The following is a 21,686-nucleotide window of genomic DNA, read 5'->3' as shown; positions in this document are numbered from 1 at the left end:
GGGGGGCGGCGACGGCTAGGGTTAGGGTTGGCGGCGGCTAGGCTCTGATACCATGAAGAAAATAGAGAAAACCCTAATTTTATTATGCAATCTCTTGGGCTTATATAGGCCCCTACAAAATACAACTTACAAATAAGTCCCTACATATTACTTATATGTCAACAAGGGGGGCGGCGACGGCTAGGGTTAGGGTTGGCGGCGGCTAGGCTCTGATACCATGAAGAAAATAGAGAAAACCCTAATTTTATTATGCAATCTCTTGGGCTTATATAGGCCCCTACAAAATACAACTTACAAATAAGTCCCTACATATTACTTATATGTCAACAAAATGACCATATTCTCATTGCTTATCCAGGAACAGGTTTAGGCGGAAAAATATGTTATACATAAATAAAACAAAATAAAAACTTGATTTCACAATAGAATAGAATTTAGGCATAGACCGTGTCTTTTTTGTAATGCTTTCTTGGTGTGACATTTGAATAGCATTTACGCTGTAGATGATCTGTTGCAGATGTTTATCAATTTGGTTGCAAATTCCACAAAATCTTATAGGAAGACAAAATATAACTTTCTACCAAATCTAAAATTCACAACAAACAACTACAAACTTAATTAGTTCTTGCACACCCAATCTCATAATATGAAAAGATGCAGGCTCTAAGAAATTAAACTATTGATGGAGAGACATTGAGAGAAATCATTTACAATCATTCAAGAAGTTCCAAACTTCATAACTAATCAAAGAACTAATAATTGTCTATCTAAAGTAAAACTTCAAGCTCAAATATTTAAAGGCAAGCATCAAACTCAAATCAGCTGAACTAATTTACCTTAGCATTCGTGAGGCAACTTAACCGAACAAGTCTGTGGAAATGCAACAGCAAACTCATTTTGACGCCGAACTCAGGAAGGGAGTAAAAAATGAGACAAATTCATTCAGGGCTCTTATCAATAAGAGAAGCTAAAGCAATACGGCAATTCTTACTATAGGCGCAGTCACACTAGATCAAGGAGAGAGAGAACAATGGTGAGACCATCGCATTTATTGGCGACTAACGGTGGTGAGGAGAAACGTCGGAGGAAGAGAGAAAATGGCTAGAGAGAAAGGAAGGAGAAGAGCTTGGCCATTTGTAGCCTTTTGAGAAAATAACGTAATTTGGAATGAGGATGATGTGTATATGCAAAAAGAAAGCTGTTTGAGTGCAAAAGATGGACAGCCGTTCTGTACCAGAAAATATTCTGTTAGTTATAAACTAGGTATCTTTAGTTAAGATTTTCAGAGTTGGTTTTTCTTTTGAAAAATTTGCTCTGTTATGGTGATCAGATTTGGAAGAAAAACGAAGGAATATTTCGCTTCATTGCGGGGATTCTTTTTTCTAATTGAGTCTCTGACTCGCGGTTACTAAAGGTATCTAGCGTATTATCTTAAATGATTTCCACCTATCGTATGCACAGTTTTTTGGTAGTGGCACATGAGTTTTAAACAATGTCCTCTGAAACCTCAAGATGGAACAAGTAACATTATTAAAATATCAACTAACTCTTCCTGTAGTCAAAATAGTGGAATTTGATGACGCTATTTTTAGTGTGATATGGTAAAAGCAATTGACTATTGTCATCTTGGTGGAGAGGAGATCAGAGGGGGAGCTCGGAGGGGAGGAGATTGGAGATCAGAGGCAGAGCTAAGGGAAGAGACTGGGGCAGAGCCTGGAGGAGAGATTGGGGGCGAGGTGGCGGAGGATTTGTGATTGCCACTCTGAAATCGCAATCGCCATTTTTAAGAGGCGGAGCCTTAATCCAGTATCGTAATACCAGGGGTGCTGATATTGGGTTTTAAAACAAAGTCCCAGTCCCACATATAGCCTAGTCATATGCAATACTAAACAAGGGATTAGGCCAAAGTCCTAGGAGTTTAAATCCTTGTCCCAGTCCCACGCTTAACCAAATGCTGCCTAAGTGTAGGGTTCTGAATCTTTGAAAACCTCTTTCCTGTCTCGATGTCTCCTCTCAACCTTTCTCATTGGTGCTAGTGTTGTGACTTGTGAGTTCTATGCTCACCTTAGAAGTGCCAGAAGAACACCTAAGGGTCCTTGGTACCGGCCTAGGCACTTGAGTGTTGGTACTATGTATGGCACTCAGTGCCCTATGCTATCTAATATATAACCTAGAACCATTTAGTTCTACGTAATCGAGCTTTGATCTGGACATACATTTTCAGAATTGTGAGGAACTGCATCCATGTTGTGGAACATTTATATATAGTTGACAAATAGCTAATGATGCGGATACTGATGAATTTGTTTCATTACGAATTCCAACATTGTTTGAAATTATCTGCATTTCAAGTTTTTCTTTTTTATGTGCTTTATTTTTCAAATTGATTTGACATATGACTTGAATGCTAATCCTATTTTTTTTCATTTATTTATTTATTTATTATTTATTATTTATTATTTTTGATATTCCAGTTCTTTGAAGAATTTAATTCGAAGCTGTTGTCATCTCCCAATTACATAACAAGAAGGCAAGCTATCAAGGTGGTGTTTCCTTTTTGTTGATTATCCTAATTTGCAGATAGTGGTCAGAGGAATAAATATTTCTTAATCATAACAATTGGACTATCTGATATAGCTGACTCAATTGTTTGCTTCAGTACTTGCAAACATCTGAAGTTTATAGTACATCAGATGTAAATATGATGACAGCTTTTCGATACCTCTTAATTTTTGACCTTAATATATGCAGAGTTGCATCATCTAATGCAACTTATTTTATCATCATTCTGGTCAAGGTATCTGATAGTTTGTCTTGCTATTTATTCAGCTTTTAGGGGATATTCTATTGGATCGATCAAATGCAGCAGTTATGATGCGATATGTTAGCTCGAAGGATAACCTTATGATCCTAATGAATCTTCTCAGGGTGTGAGATCTCTTCCACTTATTGCATGGCAGGATGTATCTGTTTAATTTACCTAATCATTATATTTCATGATTCTACTTCTCAATGGAAAGGTCTATCTTTAACATTGTAGTTGCTTCTTCTATATTACTAAACATTTAGGAAGCATGCTACTCTTCATTACAGGAAGACTAATTCTTCCCACTGCTTGAGCAGTTTAGTATCTGCCAAGTACGTGAAAGAATTATAATGTTACTTTTAAGCCTTAGTATCCCGGATAAATGCAATTAAATTGTACATGGTTGTAACTTGAATAATATTAGATTTTAGTTTTTTTTAATGTGTTGAACCATTCCTGACTATCAATTAATGCTAACATTCCACTCCATGTTTTTTTCCTTTCTGCGGGATACATTTTACATGCACAGACAAGCGCTATTGCATGTCTTACATGATAATGTTTGTTGTGTAACTGAGATTTTTCCATTTGCAGGAATCTAGTAAGAATATCCAGATAGAGGCATTTCATGTATTCAAGGTATTGCCGTTTGTTCATCTGTACTTAGCATGACCATTTAATCTTTCAAAATTTTAATTTTTAAGCTCCATAATTTTTGGCATTTTCACATCTATAGTTGTTTGTTGCAAATCAAAACAAGCCTCCTGAGATCATAACGATATTAGTTGCAAACAAGAACAAGCTTCTTCGCCTTTTTAATGACTTCAAGTTGGAAAAAGGTAGGTGATTTATTGAAGCATGTTCTAGTGGCTACAAGCAAATTGTTTTCATGAATTAGTTTCACTGATTCATATATGTATGGTTGTTTGTTCAAATTATTTCTAGTACATGCATCAACTTCTAATTCACAACGCCGGCTCTGTATTTATCCAGTATTGGCTATTGTATTTGAAAAATAAGGGTTTATTGCAGATACGCCAGCGGACAATATGGTTTAGCCACTTGTTGCCTAAACTTTTTATTCGCATTTGTTGAGGGATTTTTATTTGCACTTAAGTGACATGATTTCCAGGAAGAGTTATCTTCCCATTACCTGTCTCATGGCAAAAGACATTAATTTGTTGCCGGCAGATCCCTTATATTTCAGTGTGTTGCATATACACCCCCCTGTAGCATAGTTACTGATAGCTGAGGGATAACAGCACCAAGGGGTGTCAAGTGCTAATGAAAATGGTCAGAGGTATAAAGTGGGCAAACCCCTCTAGCACTAGGTTGTATCTGCAATTAACCATAAAGAGAAAAACATTCTTGAATTTCCTTCTTGCTTATGGATATGTGTTCATAATGATATGCAGAGGACGAACAATTTGAAGCAGACAAAGCGCAAGTTGTCAATGAGATTGCCACGCTGTAACATGGGAGAGACAACACTAGAACGAATCCAGCATGTAAATTGTTCTCTCTTAATTGGTCAATGTCATGAATGCATCGAAATTAAGTTTCTTGTCTATCCTCCCTCATGCTACTTGTACAACATCTTAGTCCAATAAATTTACTGTTTTGAAACTTCCAATCTGTTTAAATGATGGAGGTTTCATCGTTTTGTAAATTTTCTTTGATCGGTTATGCTACCATTGGAGGGGGCATTGTCATGAAAAGGATCATATTGCATGCCGTTTTCAGAAGAGCCTCGGGGCCAAGGAATCTAATTCTCATGAAAAATGCTGCTTGTTTATTTTTTAAACGTTGCCTCCAATATGTGCCTGTTTATAAATCAATAGAAGGATGTAGTTGTTTGAATAGAAGGAATCTTGAGAAGAATGTTCCCTAAAGATGCTGTAAGTAGACACTACGAAAAAGCGAGGAGATACGGTTGTTGGTATTCTATGGGACCCGAATCCTATTTGGATTCTCGTGCTTTTCAATGGGTATTTGCAAAAGTGCCCTTGAAACCTCAATTTTTGTGAACCCACTCTCCAAATCATAGATTTTGATAAAAGAAATGCCCCGAATCAATATATCACCAACTTCGTCACATGTAGTTAGTAACAATTTGATTATTTTGTTGATGATTTCACTACGCAGGCATCTCAGAGTTGACTTATTAAATTGGGGAGTATTTTTCAAAGTTAAAATAGTTTTGCAAATACAAAACTTTTAGGATAATTTTGCAAATACCTGTGATTTAAGAAGTATATATACAAATTACCCAAAAATTAAAGTGTAATCACATGGTAACCAGAAAAGTTAGCATATCTATATGAGCAGCTCAGATTATTATTGACGAGTGATCCCGAAATCTATTTATTTATTTTTTCCCTTCGAAATACTTGTGTAGATACAATCAGTAATAACAGAGTTACTCGTGTAGATACATAGACTCTAGGATCATTCGTGTGATTACGTCTAAATATAATTAATCAGAAAAGCATGTTTTTATGAAATCCGCTTTACATCTAAGCACCCCAATTCTTTTTGAAATATGCAAGCGGACTAACACAGTAGTATATAGGAGTTATTCTATAGCAATCTGTTAGTAAACGTTGATATTTTTTCCTTTTCGAATAAAAAACTTGCTTATTGATAAACTGATTAAGAAGATAGCGTCTCTTAATAATTGAATGTAAGATAAAGTAAACATGGAAGAGAAAAATCATGCAGCAGATATCAACACTATGAGACGAGTGTTTCACTTTGCTTCTTTCTGAAATTATTAGTGACGAAAAATTTGCTTGTATGTTGATTTGACAAAGAAAATAACACCAAAAAAAGGAATTAATCATATACAATATTAAAAAGGTTAAGAACATTTACGTACTCATCCCATTCCCCTAAAAATTAAATGATTTAATACGAGAGGTTACACTATACAAACTCTTCTACATTAAAAAGAACTCTTTTAAGAATCGGTCGGGCATTCAACAAGTGATCTATTTTAAGCACTTTCTTGATAAAAAAAAATAAATAAAAAGGAAAGAATTTTAAAAAGACGTTCTGTACAATTTATGTAAAAAAGAAAAGAAAAGTCTTCCCCGTAATATTCATAACAGCAGGGTCCTTATATGCAAAACTCCATCTATAAGTGTCACACGACCAATAGCCGTGTTTTCAGCTTCTCAGATCGATCTCAGGGAGGGAGAGAACGCTGAAAATGGCGGACAACGGTAAAGTATTCTCTTCCAAATTCAATTTTTCTAACAAAAAAGATTATGCAGTAGAATTACTTTGCTTCAATGTCGATCCTGAATTTTGTTTGGTTGATGATTAGATTCACTTGCGGAGTTTCTTGCTGTCGCTGTGGATGCTGCGAAAAGGGCAGGAGAGGTAATTTGAAACCCTAATGTTTGGTTTCTTTTTTTTTTCTTTTTCTAGATTTCAATGAAGTTTTGATTTTTCTGTTTTTAAATGGAAATTTCAGATTATTCGTAAAGGATTTCACGAGAAAAAGAATGTGGAGCACAAGGGACAGGTGATTCTTTTGTTAGGTTTACTGTTCATTTTTTCCCCATTTGCTTGAAAACGGTGGAAAATTGAAGTTAGAAAAGGATGATTAACTTTATAGCTTCTAACACATGAATTCTCTGCTCGCTGCAGTATATTTTTGTTAGGAGATCAGTGGAAGAGGCACTTTTAACTTTTTTTTTTAATGATCCTTTCTTGACATTTCGTGCTAAAAGTTTAGCTATGAAGGTTTAAGCTGGACGGAAAGTGTTATATATAATTGAGTAAACAGTGGTAGTGTGTCCCTCAATGAACTTGTCTAGTGTGTTGCTGGCATGACACGTCCAATTGCCACCTACAATCTGGGTATGTTGATGATCCAGGCCGTAGTGTTCTTAATGGGTATCATGTAAACAGCACACTGGCCAAGACCGTGGAGGAGCACACCAGGCGTTGTTTGCTGAGTATATTATATATAATGTTTCGATTATCATTGTTTTTCAGTTGAAAAGAAAATGAGAAATGTTGGGAGTGTGGGTCTTGTTATGTCTACTTGTATATTGAAAATTAGATCGGTTTTGGAAAATTGGATACTGAAGAGTATGAGCTTAGGGCTTTTTATTGGAAGAATGTGTATGCTAAGTCTACCATAAAAAGAGGCCTACTTATTTTCTCTTTCTTTTGTTTGTGTCGGTCTTTTCGGAATGTGAATGTACCTTTATTATCTGTCAGAACATAACAACAAAGAGGTGTTGAAAAGCTTATAAGGAGAACATGTGGCTTTGATATGCATACAAGAAAATGTTTCATAGTATCCATCTACCAATATAATTTTAGGCTCCGGAAAATGAAGGGCTGAGACATACACTTGCGTAATTTGTACTAATTTCCTTATCTTCGCACATGTGTCTTCTCATGCATCTGGATTATGCCTCATATCATACAAGCTAGTTGTTTGGGGCTATTTGCAGACCATCTTGCACTTGGTTTAAGTTCGAATTGATGATTTTGCATACAGTGACATTCATAATTCTTAACTTTGAAAGAATGCGGGAAACCATCTGTGTATTTTGTGGATTTTGGTTTGTATCTGTTTTGAAGATTAATTCACTGCTCTACATGTTGTATGACATGAAGTCTTACATTGCTTCGTTGGACCTAATATGAGGATTTGAAGAATCTGATTAATTTAAGGTGACAATTAAATGTAGGTCTATAAGCGTCTCATTCTTCTTGTTGTGGTCCATGGGACCATATTTAATCCTGCAGTCGTGATGATAACTGTATTCTCCCTTGGATATAGGTTGATTTGGTGACAGAGACAGATAAAGCATGTGAAGATCTCATATTCAATCAACTTAAGGAACACTACCCTGAACATAAGGTGAATAAGTCTACAGTCTGAGCTAACATCTTATCATACCGAAATGGTAGTGTTTGACATTTTTTTAACTATGTTCTTGTAGTTTATAGGTGAAGAAACTTCTGCAGCATGTGGAACTGCTGAGCTGACTGATCATCCTACATGGATGGTAGACCCCCTCGATGGAACAACTAACTTTGTTCATGGGTATCTGAAATTGCTTCCTTGTGAAGTATTTTGGTGTAATTTTTTCGATCTTCTTTTATATATTTTGATATGTTGGCACATTGCTTCCAGGTACCCCTTTGTGTGTGTATCTATTGGTCTTACTATTGGAAAGGTTCCTACAGTGGGTGTTGTATACAACCCAATACTCAATGAGGTACTTCCATTTTTTCTTGTTGTGTTACCTAATTGTTCAGATATTTCTGGTCGTGTGCTATTATGCCCAACTTAAAATGTTTTGTGGTTAGGCCCAACTTAAAATCCCTTCAAGTTCGCATATAAATTGAAAAACTGTTAGTCAGAACAGGCATATACTTTTACTCTTTTGCCTTCTTTATCCATAGAGACAGTTGTGGTCAAATAAATAGTGCGCAGGATGCTATTTCCCCAAAAACAACAATTAGCACTCAATTGTTTGTTAGTACTGTTCAAGAGAAGCCGTGGGGATTTGGGGGGTGGGTGGGTGGGTGAGGGCTAATTGACATTTTTCCAAGCTGGGAGTCTGATAGTTATCTTACCATATGTCAATCTTGAGGAATACAAGTGATTGCTGCAAAGTGCAAAGTAGGTTATGCATGCACGCATGTGTGTGTCTTTGATTTATTATTATTATTATTTTTTTTTTTTTGGGGTGGGGGTTGGGGGGTTGGGTGTGGGATCGTTAGATTAAGGGGTTTTACAGGAAGACAGTTCTCAAGGGTTCAAAAAGATTATCTTATTATTGACTGATTGATGAAGATGGTAATAGATATATTCACATATTATAGGTTATTTATTGAAAATCCTGAGAAAGAAAAACTTCATAAAGTTCAACTATAGTACATAAAATGTGTAAGAAAGGCATATATTATATTTAACATTTTCCTTGTAGTTTTTTTCCCTCAATACTTTATAATCTTAAGAGATTCAAGTTTGGGTTCAAATATTGTGTGGTTAGTATTATGTTTTATATTGAGTCAATTAGAACTCTTGCAATACCAGGCCAACTTTTTTCTGGTCTAACATCTTGCAAAGCAGATTATGTTTTTGTACAATAAAATTCTTTCTGTCTTTTCTATATAATAAGAGCAAAAAAGACTCAATACATAAAATCCTGAAGCTTTTGCCCACTGTATTCCGACATATTTGTACTAAAAGTTCAAACATTATTATCTTCCCAGTGCTATTTAGTTTTACATTATTAGTTTTATCTTAATTGTGAAATTATGATAATAACTTTTGATGTAATTTACATCTGAAATAAAATTATATAAGCTGTTTTACAATTTATTCCTCTGAAATAAAACCATGCAATCTGATTTGTAGCTTTTTACTGCCATCCGAGGGCAAGGTGCTTTTTTGAATGGATATCCTATAAAAGGCAAGAACTCTGCCCTATAACCAATCAGCTGTTTAATATTTCAAGTCAGAGTGTTTGACTCCAGAATTCTAGCATGTTTTTTTTTTCATTTAATTGACATGGTAATGATGTAAAATTTAATTTGTTCAGCATCATCCCAATCTGAGCTGGTGAAGTCCCTCCTTGCAACAGAGGTACACACATTTAATATTTTCTTCAGAATGCTGTTGAATTTTGCTTCTATGCTCATTGCCTTTTGCAGGCTACTATTTTTGACTCCATGTCTATGACTACGATTCATGTCTTTTTTTTTCTGATAATAAAGTATTGATTTACCATTTTGTCCGAAAAGGCTATTTTCTCTATTTTTAGTAGCCACCTGATTTTTTTCCTATTCATGTTTGGTTAGGTACACTGAATCTTTGTAACTCCACCTACAATCACTCCTAACTTATGTATGAAGCATATTTCTCATGTCGACCACTCTTTAATTTTGTTGATCTTCTCACCAGTTATTAGGAAGGATGATATCTTAGTAACTACTGAGGAAGGTATGTAATCAAGGATCTGTTTTAGTGTGAATAATTAATTTCACTTTTTTATGGTCATGTAATTGTCAATAAATTGACTAAGAAAGTAAGGGATAAATATGCTTCGAGTATGGAAAATTATGTGCGATAAAGAACAAAAAGAAATTTCAGTTATTTTTTAATGATGAAGAACGCATGGCTGATGTTGTCGAGAATATAGATTGCTCTCTTTAAAAGGAGATTTTTCCAGATAGTTTAAGGCTTTTCTATTTAAAGAGTGGAACAAGGTTTCTAAGGTTCTGTCTTGGGTTCGGTAGTTTCTTAGTTTGTTTAGGACCACAAGGTGATATATTGTCTCATAAAGTTTTAGCTGGTAAGCATTTGCATCAGTAGATTTAGGTCTAGTTTCTGACTAGTTCTGCGCAGTTTCGGTAAATTTTGGATGTAACTTGATGAATCCTACTGAAATCTAGGGAAACATATGAGAAAAATTCAAAAGTAAAGGAAGAAATGGAGACTATTCCTTCTAGTTAATACTTCATATTTTTTTAAGTCCTATAATTACCCCAAATCCGAAGTCTATTCAATATTTTTTGCTATATATTTACACTAACTTTGATATGGTCTTAGTTTTTCTTGAAATAGACATCCATACGAATTTGGATCATTGTTTGTTACTGGTTGAAAATTTACCACTCATCTTTTTTGTAGCATCATATTGTAGCTTTTTAGATCACTGGAGGGAGGTAATAGTTTCCTATCAAAGGTTCTAACAAAAAAGATGAGTGGAATTTATTCTGAAGAGCTTGGAAATTTTTTTTGCAGCGTCATATTGTAGCTTTTGATATGCAGGCTTTGGAAGTTTATTATTCATAAAGCTAAAAGCAATTGGTCTTTGATGAAGCAAAATCCATCCGTATGAAGGCTACAAGTTCTTAGTAATAAATGCTTTAATAAACACATGACTCTTACCTAGGGATATTGAAATTACATATATAGAGAGTTTCTAGTAATAATCAGAATGGGAAAAGACTTTAGGCTACTACATGTTCCCACGCAAAAGCGTAACTTGCATATTGTAGTCCGGTCAGGATTGTCTCCTCTATGCATGAAGTGCACTTGTTCATGCATAATATTTTTCTCTCTCAACTCTCAAGGGCAGATTGATTTAAAGTTATCAATTAAATTTAAGAGGGCATCAATGGGATATCACAAGTATTCACGAACACCTCTATGGTTTCATCCACAATAATCTGATTGTCTACATGCATTACACTTGTCATAGTACTAGTAAACAACCATGAGCAGTATTTAACCTACATTTATATACATTTGAGCAGGTTGGAACAAAGCGCGATAAATCAACAGTAGATGCTACTACTAATAGAATTAACAGCTTACTCTTCAAGGTAAAATTCGAACTGCTTTGACCTCATGCAATCTGGTTATGGAGTTAATTTTATTTTTAATTTTATATTATTATTATTTTGCTATCAGGTGAGGTCCCTTAGAATGAGCGGTTCTTGCGCTTTAAACCTTTGTAGTGTTGCATGTGGTAGGATTGATCTGTTTTATGAGCTTGGATTTGGCGGACCTTGGTAAGTTTGTTGAATGATGACCTTTTATTGTTCACTGATGGCAATTTTATTTTGAAATCTTTGTTGATTTTGCTTCCATTGCTTGGGTCTCAGGGATGTGGCAGGTGGGGCTGTCATTGTTCAAGAAGCTGGAGGTTTTGTGTTTGATCCGTAAGTGCCATATAAGAGTAATTAAGTTTGATGATTATATAACAGGCAAAAGAAAGTATTATATGTCATTGGTCAACTTTAGTTATAGGTATATCTTGACAAACATTTGTTTTCATCAGGAGTGGAGGAGATTTTGACGTAATGTCTCAGAGAGTTGCAGCTTCAAACGCCCATCTGAAGGATTTATTTACAGAAGCATTAAGGGACTCAGGGGTTACTCAATAATCTTGAAGTTCTCCTATTCTATTTTGATTTGTTCATTAACAGTAAGGATGGTCTTTAGAACCTTCTGCTTTTCTTTAACTAGATAGCATTGATGAACATTCTCGAATATTTAGGCAGTAGATATACGATATATGAATGATGTGCTTGCCTATAGACAATGCATATATTATTCTTCTACATTCATATATGATGTATGTGATTTGAGCCTGTAAGATGGCATTTTCTCCAAATATAAAGCTCATCATTCCTATTTTTCAGTCTTTTAACTCCTGCTGACAAGAGCTTTAATTTATTATTATTATTGGAGATAAGTTCATATATTCAACTTTATTTATGGGTTATATGCCCTTCACTACCCCAAAGTTTCACCATTTTTAACTTCGATACCCCTGAATTTATAATTTGACATTTTGATATGCAAAACTGCGTAGAAGTTGACACTAATTTTGTTGAAGAATATCAATATAGAAATGTGAATGAGAAACGATTTTTTGTTTACCGAATTCAGTTTTGTAAGTTCAAGAAAGTGAGGAATAAAGTTAAGCCTTTCGGTATCAAATTATAACATCAACTTGAAAACTTTGTGGGAATCAGATAGTCAAAATGGAACTTCAGAGTATCAATTTGAAAATTTGGAATCCGAAAGTGCAGATAATCCTTCACATTTTATAATTGACTAATTATCCTTTCCTACAAAAAGAGAAGATTAGCTGTATCTGGTCACCTCTTAAGTTTGAACTTGATATTTATTAGTTGGACTGCGCATATGGTGAATAGTCTCAAAAACTTACAGGTGGGAAGAGTGAATAAACAATTTTGGGTCATACCTTATTTAGGCCAGAGCATCTTTCAACCTATCTAGAAGTATCCTTCATCTACCTCAGCTTTGCCAAGATTGTAATCAAAGCTGTCCCTAAATCAAAGTTTAGCATTCTCCTTCTAATTTTTATCGTAGAGCGGGGGATCAAGTCAGATTCCAATTGAGCAGGTGAGATTGGTTGCAGGTAAAGACTATCGTTTTCCACTCTGTAAACTTTACTTTCCTTTCTCTACTGAATCCTTGAATAACAAGAGTTATTAGTTGTTGGTTACATCTTGCAGAGAAAATCTCTTTGGAGGGGCCCTCTGTAGAATTTTAGTATAGAAAGGGAGGAGAGGGTGACATGTGGCATGTCAATAGTTATTGTTAGTGCCGTAACCCATCTATCAATGCAATCAGTAACCGCACGTTATTGGCTGTACTGATAAGTCATTAGTAATATGTGCATCAGGATCTGTGCGATGTCATCTTTTTTTCTACTCTCTGTACCATATTTTTATAGAGGCCTTGTGTATGAATTTTTTAAATACAGGTCTTCAACCTTTTGATTCCTAAGAACTCACCTTCATTTTGTCAAAAAACCCTGAACCTTTCTCTCAGTCTAAAATAAACAATGACCAAGACGCATTAAACATTGATATAGTATTATTGTACTCCATGGGTACGCATCGTCTTCTCCCTAGGTTCTTTAGATGCTAAGCTTGCTTGAAGGTTCAGGATTAGGAATAAAGTTTTTGTCCTCTTCTCTATACCTTTCTATTTGAAAAGATAGCACAAAATAGACTAAAGCTTACTCAAAACACTTAAAAAAAAAGCCGCTGAGGGTAGGCTACCTAAACATTATAATCTAAGGATGATGTTGTCATGATCTCATATTTAGCTTTTTTTTTTGAAGAAATTCTCATATTTAGTTACAGTTGCCTATGGGTGAATGACTGAATGTCCTTTCATGTTTTGACAAATTCTCCAAGGAGCAGTTGGTCTTAGATTTGTTTAATTAATTAATGACGACAGCAAGAGCTCCTAATTGGCAGTTCAGATTGAGTCAAATGAACAAACAAAACAGCTCATAAATGTTCACCAATATGAAAAGAAAGTTCAATGTACTATTCATAATAGTCCAATAGGACCAGCTAATGACAACTGGGAAAGCAAGGAAATCTATGAAATTCCCAATAACCTGCCCATTTCTTTAGTCTTTGTTAGAGATACGATCAAAGTTCTTGACCTTAATCACTATCATATATTCATGGTTTCTCTGTTTGTCCCGCAACGGCTTAGGTGAGAGCCGGATGCTATTACCAAACTCTGAGTTTGTCTGGTTCCTACCAAAGTGCCATGTGGAGATTATACCAAAAATTGGAATATACAAATTAATCAACCAACCAAAAAGAAAATGCATAACTAGTAATAAAAAAAAAAGAATTGATAATAGTATAGGATGGGATAGACAATCTCAATAAATATCATGATACATGGCACAAAAAGTGGGGAAAATATGATAAATAAAGTGAAAAAATGGCAATCAAAGCTATGCCGGGGAGAAATCTAGTCTAGTATACTAAGAAAGAATAACAGTAAGTACAACAACCGGACCCCTGCAAGGATGTATAACACTAGAATATCAGTCCGTCAACTCCTATACACCATAGCCATTGTTAGTACCATTGGCGCCATGATGAGATTTCTCATTGCTCCTCGATCTCCTCTTCAGAACAATTGTCCACGTAATGGCTTCCAAGAGTAAAGCAATTCCTCCAAGAGTTGCGATAATGGCAATGTAAGCATGTTTCCACCCTGATTCTGGCTTCAAGATATCGAAACCCTTGAAGACGTTGATGACACTTAGGATTATAACAGTGTATCCAACTGCATGGTGGTATATATTCCAGTAGAGTCGGAATTTGTGGTCCTTGTTAGGCCTCAGAAGCAACGCGAAAACCTAAGGATGCGAAAATATTACTTCAGTTTGAATGGCGGTCGCATGCATATTACATCGAACTTTACTCTTGGACTGAATTAAAATACATTGAAGAGATGTAGACGTGACTAAACATTACCTATCAATCTAGAAGGAGAAATTTCTTATTTGCCAGGTTTCTTATTTGCTCTTGTGAGTCTAGAATGAAACTGGGTGCCAGGTTTCTTATTTGCTCTTGTGCATGTGTTGTATCTGGCCTCAGATAAGAACAGAACTACCGATGGTAAAAACTGTCATTTTTCCAATTTCATCTAGACCCAGTGCTATAATAGGAGAATTTGTATGATTCAGATTTCTCGTCATTTATACACAGACAGCGGGAATTGGACATGTTTTAGTCTAAGGGCCCGTTTGGTTTGACAAAAGTGCTGGAAGTAGAAAATAGATCAAAGAACTAACTTCTAAATTTATGAAGTACGGAGCAATGAAAGTAACTAATAAAGGAAATATTAATAAGAAAAAATATTTATTTCCTAAATTAATATGCGTTTCACCTACTTCCATATTTTGGAAGTAAGGATGACACGTAAGCGCTACATCAGCGTTTAAGTATTGGAAGTAGGTTTTTCCATGGAAACAAACAATTTTTTGCTTGGAAGTAGCAGAAGTAGCATCTACTTCATTTACTTTAGCTTAGCTACTTCATAATTACTTCCGTGCAAATAAACAGACCCTAAAAGTGAATCCAATTCAAGAACATACAAGGATATTTATATTTGGGATGAATCATTACTGTCATAGATATAATGAGAAGATCCAAACCAACAAAAAATTAGGATGTTTCTGGTGTTTAGATCATATGACAAATAAGGTATTTCCCTCGAGATGGCCATTTGGTGGTCTGCAATCGTACTGGGTATGAAAAGTGTAGGATATTATTATGTAAAACAGGGTATATTAAAATGTACCTGCAGAGTACCCAAGCAGAAGAGGGTTATTCCAATGTTCCTATGAGGATTGTAAGTTATTCCCTTCGATTCGCTGCCGAGCTTAAGTCCAGTTCCCCATCCAGCAACCCCAACAATGTATGCGGAGCACTGACAAGCAATATGGAGATAAAACCAAGCAGGATCAGCCGACTTGAACACCTTCAAGTATCTGGCGATTATAGCTCCAATAGGCAACAGGATACCCCAGCTCACAGCGTTCAGAATCCCATGAGTCTGCAGGCAACGAACCAAGTTTATTATGCATGTGCTAAGTTACAATAATTGATTGTCTCGGGCCAAATTCCACAAAAGCGTCATGAATTATCAACAAATCTACTGGAAACTAATTCAGAATCAACAGGAAAAGGGAATATATGAAACAACGTTAATTGTGCAGTTCAAAATAATAACCCACTTACGTTCTTCCTGTGCTGTCTAGAGTCACCGCTGCCGGCGGCTTCCCCGGACAACAAATCCAAGGTCCCAGCAGGACAGTATAGTTATCCCCAGCTTGTTCGGTGCCCCGCGGGCACGCCCTGGCGAGTCGAACGAGTTCCCCTTTCTGCCAAACCTGGTTCACCCTCGTCCGTTCTTGGGCACCTGGATGCTCGCGTATATCGTCATTCGCCCCGCCTCCGAACTCCGCCTCCCTGCTATAAACCGTGAAGTCCAGCGGACTCGTTCCTGATGGTGGGGGGCGTATCCGTCGAGCTTCGTGAGTAGACTGTTAAGGAGCCGTCGGAGGCCGGGAAGGCGATGAGGGCCTCCGGAGTCTTCATGGTTGCGGAGACGCGGGTTGGAGGGCCCAGGGCTACCCAGCGGAGGAGGACTGGGGGAGCGGTAGGCGATGTCGGCGGTGGCGTTGGAGGGTGTGGTAGGTCCAGTGGAGGGAGCCCCGAGGCGGGGGAGGTTGCTGCAGAGGGTGTAGGCTCTGTTGTTGCTGAAGGGTGCCTGGCCGCAGTGCTCTGGCGGAGCGGGTGGATCGAAACAGGAGATAGAGAGGATACGAGGAGGCAGGAGAGTGGGGAGACGTTGTCGTCGGTTCATTGTTGAGTTTGAGGGAGGGGATTGTTGAGTTTGAGGGAGGGGATTAATGTTTGGGGGTGGGGGGTAGTTGAATGGGGCTTTGTTGGCTCGGGGGAGGGAGGAGGAAGGTTCTCAGTTTGTGTTTGTTCGGTACCTTTTTCTTGGTTTTGAATGGAGGCGTGTGATTTGAGTAGGTGGGGTTTTATAGAGAGAAGAGGGGCCTGAGTTTCCAAGGTTTGATAGCAAATAAACCCTACAAGGCTACAAGGGTAAAGACCGGAGCCTTGACGACTAACTCGTAAGTTTTGATAGCAACTGACGAGCAAGGATTCCACACTTTTTCTTTCGTGTAGAGCAAAAAAGCGGTGTAGAGTTTGTCACTAATAAGCATAGACATGTGTCAAGATTATTATGTATTCATCACCTTAATCCCTATTTTATTTTCCATAGAGTATTCCCCATAGGATTCTTTTCCGCTGGGAGGAAACAATAGTAGACAGGAGGCTTACATATTGTCTCGAAATCAATTCTAAAGTTGATGATTGCATTGATTGTTATACTGCTTCTGTTGATTCGGTGGTCTATTTGCATCGATACTTTAACTGTAAGTGCTAACTACATGCAAACTTTGCATTAATTTTGTTCATACTAGTTTAAATATTATCACTTGGAAACATTGGCAGTCTCTTTTTAGTTAGGAGGGGGCTAGTAAAATGCTTAGTGTTTTATTAATATTAAATTTTTTAAATGGAATAGAGAATGATGCTTTATGCAAATAACATTGATTTCTTATTTACTTTTTTCTAGAGACGAATCTCTCTCTTTTTATTAGAGAAGAATACCTCTCTCTTTTTAGTTGTTATTATTTGCTTTTGGTAGATCAGACTTGAATCTAGAACTTTGTTAATTAAAGGTTCTGTAGATTTATTTGATTATTTCTTGTATAAATAATTGATTTGCAGCTAATGGATAAACCAGTCTCGTCATACATATGCAACATATCCATTACTCTTGTGGAGCATGGGCATTGATTTTAGATTTGATATAACATTATACGACAATTCCTCGCAGATGCTTTTAAAGGATAACAAATAAAAAAGTTATTATACACAACTATGGGTACCCGTATTAAATAAAAACAACTATAGGTAGTTCTGAAGAAAAATTAGTTTGGATACCTTTTTCTGATTGTTTTCACGGGAAATATCTCATTTTGAAACCAAATGAATTTTATGTCAGAAGCCAAAATGATGTTAGTCAAGGTAAATGGGAACGAATGAAAATTGTGAATTTTATTTTAAAAACTAACAAAAATTTGTGATCTCACGGATTCGTATCCTCTCCAACTAGGTTGTAATTTGAAGATTGTCCAATTTAATTAATTAATTATTTATTTATTCTAATTTTAAGGGCTAAGATAAAGTCTTGTCGGATTCTCAATATTATCTTGAAAACCACCACTGAATTTTAAAACGGTTACTATGATTATCTATTCATAGTGGAAATCCTACTTGCTTCATCTCGATTCTTAAAATTGAAATAGAATGAAAAAAAAAATAATGGTAATTGCACTATTTTCAATTACCATCTGATTAAAAAAAGATCCATATCTCATTTAGAGAGGAAATGACGTAATCTCTCTTTTTCTACCTCCACCTTTTATCTGATATAAACTTCTTATTGGTCTCTCTCTCTCTCTCTGAGATTACACCTACCTTATATTTTATTAGTGAAAACTTGCTGAACAACTATGTACCCCCGACGACTAATAAACATCCACGACGGCCCACGATAACAACCACTACAATTTTTTTTAATATATTTTCCTCTTTCTTTTGACAATTCCACAACCACGACCCTTATTAATTACAACAGTTTCCTAATTGAAAGCAGACCAATAGTTAAGGGGCTACTTTAAAAGCATAAGAAAATACTATAATAACAACCAAATGCACCGGAACGCTGAATCTCTTGACTCCACCCACCCATCATCTTGTTAAATTGTCAATTATAAGAACATTCTCTAATATAATGATAATGATAACCTAAGTCATATGTTTTTCCTCTTCACATTTCTCTCTAATATGATAATGATAATAATCTAAGTCACGTATTTAACATTTACAGACATTAATTATAATTAAGGTGATGATGATACAAGGGGGAAAGCACTTGTTCTCGCTGAACCTGACCCCAGGCTGCTTAACTTCCAAGTGTACGGCGTTGACTTGGTGTGCATCGAAATTCAAAGAGCGTGTATTCTTTACTTCGCTCCTACTCCAAAAATGTCCGACTCTTTTTTGTCATTGATTTCCCAAATCAATCACTGATTAGCACGGCTCTCCAAAAAGCCCGTCGGTCCGGACCCGGCCCGACCAATATCATCCATTGGATCTAGATGAATCCAATGGCTAGGATTCAGTCAAACAGTCAACAGACACATGCATTAATTACCTCATTAAACACATGCATTAATTACCTCAACGCAGTGAATCCAGATTCACTACAGTGATTCCAGATTCATTACCTCAACGAACACGTCATTCACTGTAGTGAATCCAGATTCATTACCTCAACGAACATGTTTTTCACTGCAGTGAATCCAGATTTTGTGTTTCGTTGAGGTAATTAATGCAGTCTGTTGACGTTGACTAGCTCCCAGGTGCCATTGGATATCATCTAGATCCAATGGATGATAATGGTTTTTAGTTTTAGGCTAAGAGGTTTTATTAGAACCTCTCCCTAATATATATATATATATATATATATATATATATATATAATATATATATATACTAATATATATATATATATATAACACTATATATATATAGTATATATATATGTTGAAACTAGTGTCAACTTAAGTGGAATAGGGAATATGTGTCCATGCCAAGTTTTAACCACTCAATTACCTAGGAGATCCTTGTGATTATACAAAAATATGTTTTATATTAAATAAATGTGTGGCTAGGAACTTTGGTGGACACTCAAACTTAATTGATAGGAGTCTTGCTCTATATAAATATATATATATATATATATCTATATATATATATATAATATATATATATATATATATATATATATATATATATATATAATTATAATATATATATAATAAATATATATATATATATATATAATATATAAACAATTGTTTATGCAATACTATAAGTATTTATAATTTGTTTATGTATAAATATATTATATGTGTGTGTATACTATGTATACTACATATAGCATATATTGAATGGACATGAATTACTTTGGGCCCGCCTTACTTTAGTTTTCCCCTAGTGGTAAAATTTAGAGTTTGAGAGTTAAGGTTATGTAACTCCTAAAGCCACAACGTCTAGTGTTCAAATCCTAGGCCACAACATCAATACATTAAGAGCTTTGATTTGGCCTTTAAATTCTATAATTATTTTTAATTTTGTTTGTTTCTATAAATTTTATAATTATTTTAATTTATATAATTTTTTATATTTATAAATTACATAATTACAATTGATTAATAATATAAATTTTTTATCAAAATTATGTTTATTTTTAGAATTGTATTCTTTAAAATTTAAAAAAATTAAAAAATTTTAAATAATAAAAAAATCGGGCCGGCCCGGAGCCCGGCCCGCTTGGGCCTGGGTCCGGGCTCCGGTTTTGCCCGGCCCGGATGGACAGCCCTACTGACCAGTGCTCACCCATTCAAATTATTTGCGCGATAAAGATGATAGCATGTAATGATTCAAAAGAAAACTCTACCTTTAAGTGGCAGCAAAAAATTTATGTATCTAGCCTTATCTTTTTAGAATTGATATAAAAGTAATAAATCTCATCTCTCATCATAACTTCGGAGTTTTGGTCTAATGGTTAGAGAAACTAAATCTTTTTTTTCTTTTATCTGAAAAAATAAAAATAATTATTTTATGATTGAGAGATACTTGCCACATAATAGATTTGATTCAACAGTGTTAGTGTTTGAGTCAAAAGTCGGTTCTGTTGAGGAATTCATTATATCTTCAAGCGATTACAATAAATTCAAAGAAATAGTCATTTTATAAGACCTCTTTTACACAACAAAGCAAAAATTACAACTTTTGAGAAACAAACACAAAAATCGTCTATCGATCTTTGTTTTCGTGGGACTTTGCCTGTGCCGGGAACGCTTTGGTTCGTGGACCGCCGAATCACAGATCGTGAAGAGGGGGTTTACTGATTCTGACTTCGTTTATCGAAGTGAGAACTTAAAACGATATCTTATCGAAGTAAGATAGTCGTTCTTCTTAAAATCAAGTCAAAGCTTAATTTCAAGGCGTTGCAAGAAAAAACTCAAATCTGCTCTCTCTCTGCTCTGGAATGCTCTAACAAATGCTCGATCCTCGTCAGAAATGACCCTAGGGGGGTATTTATAGCCTCTGGAGTTCATAACTGAAAAAACTCAACAAACGACGAAATTAGACTGGCGAGACAGTGTTTACTGTCTCGCTGGCTGTCTCGCTGGCGAGACAGCAAAGCCTGTCTCGCTGGCGAGACAGCAAAGCCTGTCTCGCTGGCGAGACAGCAAAGCCTGTCTCGCTGGCGAGACAGCAAAGCCTATCTCGCTGGCGAGACAGTTCATTCCTGCCTTGATTTTCAATATGAGATCCCTTTGAGCGATTTTCTCTATGTTTGGGATATCTATTAGCATTTTTTGACGCCTACAGATACCCCCTCCAAAGTATTCCAGACTCATTCTTTTATAGAGGAGCATGGGATACTTTGGATAAGATAGATTTTACTTACGATCCCTTCAATGCTTGGTTGAGTAGATCGTGTGAAAGGACTTGTGAATGGCTTCAATGCTTGATCTCTGTTGCTTTTAGTCTATTCAGTTCTTTGTAGAATAGCTAATGTCTTCCAGGCGTCGCGTTTATCGCTTGACCTTTGTCGAGATCTTGAATTGAAGTTGGTATTTGCTCTTGTGGGTTCAGCTTTTATCACTGAATTGATATATCCATTGAGAGCTCATCAGGTTATCCTTAAGAATATTCAAATTAATATTCTCCGGAAACTTCCTGTTGAGGGTAGGAATACAGTTTAGACCCGTGTATCCATTGGAGTATTCATCTGCATTGCATTTGGCTTTTGACTAAGAGAATGCCCTCCATCTCATGCTGCGGGGCAGTGTTTGTTGTCTCGCAATGCGAGACATAG

At 35.8% G+C, this 21,686-nt stretch overlaps 2 protein-coding genes and 1 pseudogene across 2 annotated transcripts in view; 2 read left to right on the top strand and 1 right to left on the bottom strand.

Moving 5' to 3' along the window:
- LOC109834404 (putative MO25-like protein At5g47540) overlaps positions 1 to 4,475 on the top strand; it is a 27,815-nt gene extending 23,340 nt beyond the window's left edge. The window contains exons 7-11 of the mRNA XM_020402420.1: positions 2,475 to 2,543; positions 2,830 to 2,928; positions 3,401 to 3,445; positions 3,543 to 3,645; positions 4,222 to 4,475. Coding sequence (XP_020258009.1) covers positions 2,475 to 2,543; positions 2,830 to 2,928; positions 3,401 to 3,445; positions 3,543 to 3,645; positions 4,222 to 4,280 — 375 coding nt within the window. The 3' untranslated portion in view covers positions 4,281 to 4,475. The remainder of the gene's footprint in view (positions 1 to 2,474; positions 2,544 to 2,829; positions 2,929 to 3,400; positions 3,446 to 3,542; positions 3,646 to 4,221) is intronic.
- LOC109834403 (inositol-phosphate phosphatase-like) lies at positions 5,941 to 11,994 on the top strand. Its single transcript, XM_020402419.1, has 12 exons — positions 5,941 to 6,030; positions 6,135 to 6,190; positions 6,285 to 6,335; positions 7,611 to 7,691; positions 7,774 to 7,877; positions 7,968 to 8,052; positions 9,201 to 9,255; positions 9,385 to 9,428; positions 11,105 to 11,173; positions 11,262 to 11,362; positions 11,456 to 11,512; positions 11,632 to 11,994. Exons 1-12 carry the CDS (start codon positions 6,018 to 6,020, stop codon positions 11,735 to 11,737), a joined length of 822 nt encoding a protein of 273 aa, XP_020258008.1. The 5' UTR covers positions 5,941 to 6,017; the 3' UTR covers positions 11,738 to 11,994.
- LOC109835366 lies at positions 13,970 to 16,514 on the bottom strand (annotated as a pseudogene).

This window comes from Asparagus officinalis, chromosome 3 (genome assembly GCF_001876935.1).
Source record: "Asparagus officinalis chromosome 3, Aspof.V1, whole genome shotgun sequence".
In the NCBI taxonomy this organism is placed as follows: Eukaryota; Viridiplantae; Streptophyta; class Magnoliopsida; order Asparagales; family Asparagaceae; genus Asparagus; species Asparagus officinalis.
Note: the sequence above shows the minus strand (reverse complement) of the source record. Positions and strands in the feature narration are given on the sequence as shown.

Coding starts and splice junctions, on each gene's coding strand:
- LOC109834403 (XM_020402419.1), top strand. Junction 8,053..9,200: donor ACAACCCAATACTCAATGAG/GTACTTCCATTT, acceptor TCTGATTTGTAG/CTTTTTACTGCCATCCGAGG. Junction 9,429..11,104: donor AGTCCCTCCTTGCAACAGAG/GTACACACATTT, acceptor ACATTTGAGCAG/GTTGGAACAAAGCGCGATAA.